The sequence below is a fragment of the Tachysurus fulvidraco genome, chromosome 6 (genome assembly GCF_022655615.1).
Source record: "Tachysurus fulvidraco isolate hzauxx_2018 chromosome 6, HZAU_PFXX_2.0, whole genome shotgun sequence".
Taxonomy (NCBI): Eukaryota; Metazoa; Chordata; class Actinopteri; order Siluriformes; family Bagridae; genus Tachysurus; species Tachysurus fulvidraco.
Genome location: NC_062523.1, coordinates 2,553,479 through 2,555,978, shown reverse-complemented (window position 1 = coordinate 2,555,978; position 2,500 = coordinate 2,553,479). Strand labels below are relative to the sequence as shown.

The 2,500-nt window shown below is 43.0% G+C and overlaps 1 protein-coding gene across 1 annotated transcript in view; it reads left to right on the top strand.

Annotated features, from left to right (window-relative positions):
• LOC113635050 (receptor tyrosine-protein kinase erbB-4-like) overlaps window positions 1–2,500 on the top strand; it is a 31,774-nt gene that overhangs the window by 3,902 nt on the left and 25,372 nt on the right. The window contains exon 3 of the mRNA XM_047814549.1: window positions 638–711. Coding sequence (XP_047670505.1) covers window positions 638–711 — 74 coding nt within the window. The remainder of the gene's footprint in view (window positions 1–637; window positions 712–2,500) is intronic.

Here is a 2,500-nt window from a genome sequence, read left to right as displayed (position 1 = left end):
TGTGTGTGTGTGTGTGTGTGTGTGTGTGTGTGTGTGTGTGTGTGTGTGAGTGAATGAGAGTGTGTGCCCTGTGATGGGTTCTCACTCCGTCCAGGGGGTCTTTTTTCCCTTCTTTTTCCCCCTAAGCCTTTGTTTGGGTCGGCGTCGAACACACGTGTTCCTAATATCCAGACATCATCTCCTTCATAATAATAGACCTTCTTTCTGGACCTTTCACTCTCCTTATATTATCTAACGATAAAACAATTTGTTTTGTACATCATAATAGACACTCTTTGCTTTTCTTTGTAGAATTTTATTGGATTTCGTTCCCTGTTGTTTTTTTTATACAGAACACATGAAAGTTTGTCAGAAGGTCTTGTCAGAATTTTCTGTTGTCTGACAAATAAAAAGATAATTGGTTTTATCTAGCGAATAAGCCTAGCCCACATATCTGCCCTCTTTGTACTGTTTTATCTTTTTGATTTTTTTTTATTCCTTAAAAGCTTGAATTCCTACACAGCCAGGCTTTAGGGCAGTGATAACCTTGTTCCAGATATAAGCATTGAGCATTTGTTGCACAATAAAAAGCCCTTGTTGGTCTTGTGTTTTTTTCCTCCGTGCTAATGTCTTGCTTTCTTTTTTGTCTTTTTGGCAGTGATGTGTACCACAACATCGAGGCTTTGGATCCAGAGAAACTCAGCGTGTTCCGTACGGTACGAGAGATCACCGGTAAGACACTGGAGCTTGTTGCTTTTAGCTTTTCCTCAGTGAAACAGTGAACAGAGATGCAGGAAGAAGTGTAGCAGTGGTGCTTTCTACACCATGAGGCTCTGCTAAGCCAGCGAAAGGCTCGCGACTACAAGCCTGGTCCGAGCGAAAGGCTCGCGACTACAAGCCTGGTCCGAGCGAAAGGCTCGCGACTACAAGCCTGGTCCGAGCGAAATGCTCGCGACTACAAGAGGGATACGGTAGCCTAGCGGTTAATGTGTTGGGCTACTACTCGGAAGGTTGTGAGTTCAATTCCGACGTCCACCAAGCTGCCACTGCTGGGCCCCTGAGCAAGGCCCTTAACCCTCAATTGCTCATTGTTATAAAATGTAAGTCGCTCTGGATAAGGGTGTCTGCTAAATGCTGTAAATGTAATGTATCATTTCACATGCTAACGTCACCAGCACCTGTCGTTTATTCCTTCACATTTTGTTGGATAAGCAGATTTCCTCTCCTTTACATGTCCCTCGGTTCACGACCTGTAGCGTGATCTCAATTCAGTTCATTTCAATCAAAACAGGATCAAAATTGTAAAGTTTAAAATTAAGTTACTATTTATTCTGAATGAGGAAAAACTCCCTGAGATGATATGAGGAAGAAACCTTGAGAGATACTGTACCAGACTCAGAAGTGAACACTGGACAGGAAATGATGTCATCTGCTGCCTTCTTCCTCCTAGCCTTACACGAGTGATGTTACTCGGCCGTTTGTTCGTGTACACGATTTTACCGTGTGTTGGTCTTGAGAAGATGCGACTCCATGTGGTCTCTGAGGACAACGACCTCCTCATCGATACACAGTTATCAGACTGTATCTGACTGTAGAAAAGATATTATTCATAATAACACTCTGGTGTTTATAACAGTTTATAATCACACCCTTCAGTGTCACCCAAATGAGGATGAGGTTCACTTTTGTGTCTGGTTCCTCTCGAGGTTTCTTCCTCTTCCATCTAAGGGAGTTTTTCCACCGAGGCAGTTTGAGTGCAGGTTCGGAGCCTAATTTAGAACCAGTTCTTTCTGTTTCGACCGCCAAAGCACCGGCTCTGAACCAGGAAAAGTGGTTCTTAAGTAGCACCAAAACGTTGCTGGTCTAGACTTAAGAACCGCTTGCGTCAGGAGCTGTGGGCGGGGCTACTGTTAGTGCATTTGATAATGTACCTTAAGTATACTAATGTTTAATACACTTTTACTTTACCGCGATATGACACATTATCAGCACACATGATAGTAGGTAGCTACATGCTAAGGCTAACTTTTTTTCTGTGTTAATAATAAAATAACGTTATGTACTTTATCGATCACAACCTCCGTTTATACAGATTACACGGAGCCGCACGTACACGTTTTATTCGGCGCGTTTGGATGCCGATGTAGTTTCGCAAAGCCATGAGCATTAACAGTAAAGCAACATCCGCCATTGTTGCTGTGTTTGTGTTTGCCGCTATTTTCCCCCATTTTTTTCTCCAATTTGGTGGCACCCACCAACCAGCTCTCTCATCATATGGTTGTAACCGATGCAGGGTGATTTTTTTTAACCAACTGCTTCTGCACAGGTTGTCACAGAACAACCATCCTGTCTTCCACATACACAAGCTCACACTCACTGCTGATTGCTTAGAGTCGCTGTGATTGACAGGGGAATGCCCCTCCCACCCAGTTCATAGAAACTTCTTTGCGTATCGCATTCAACGATTTACATTGTCGCAAAGCAGCTTTATAGGAGAATAAAAATTTAGAAAAGCAATTAT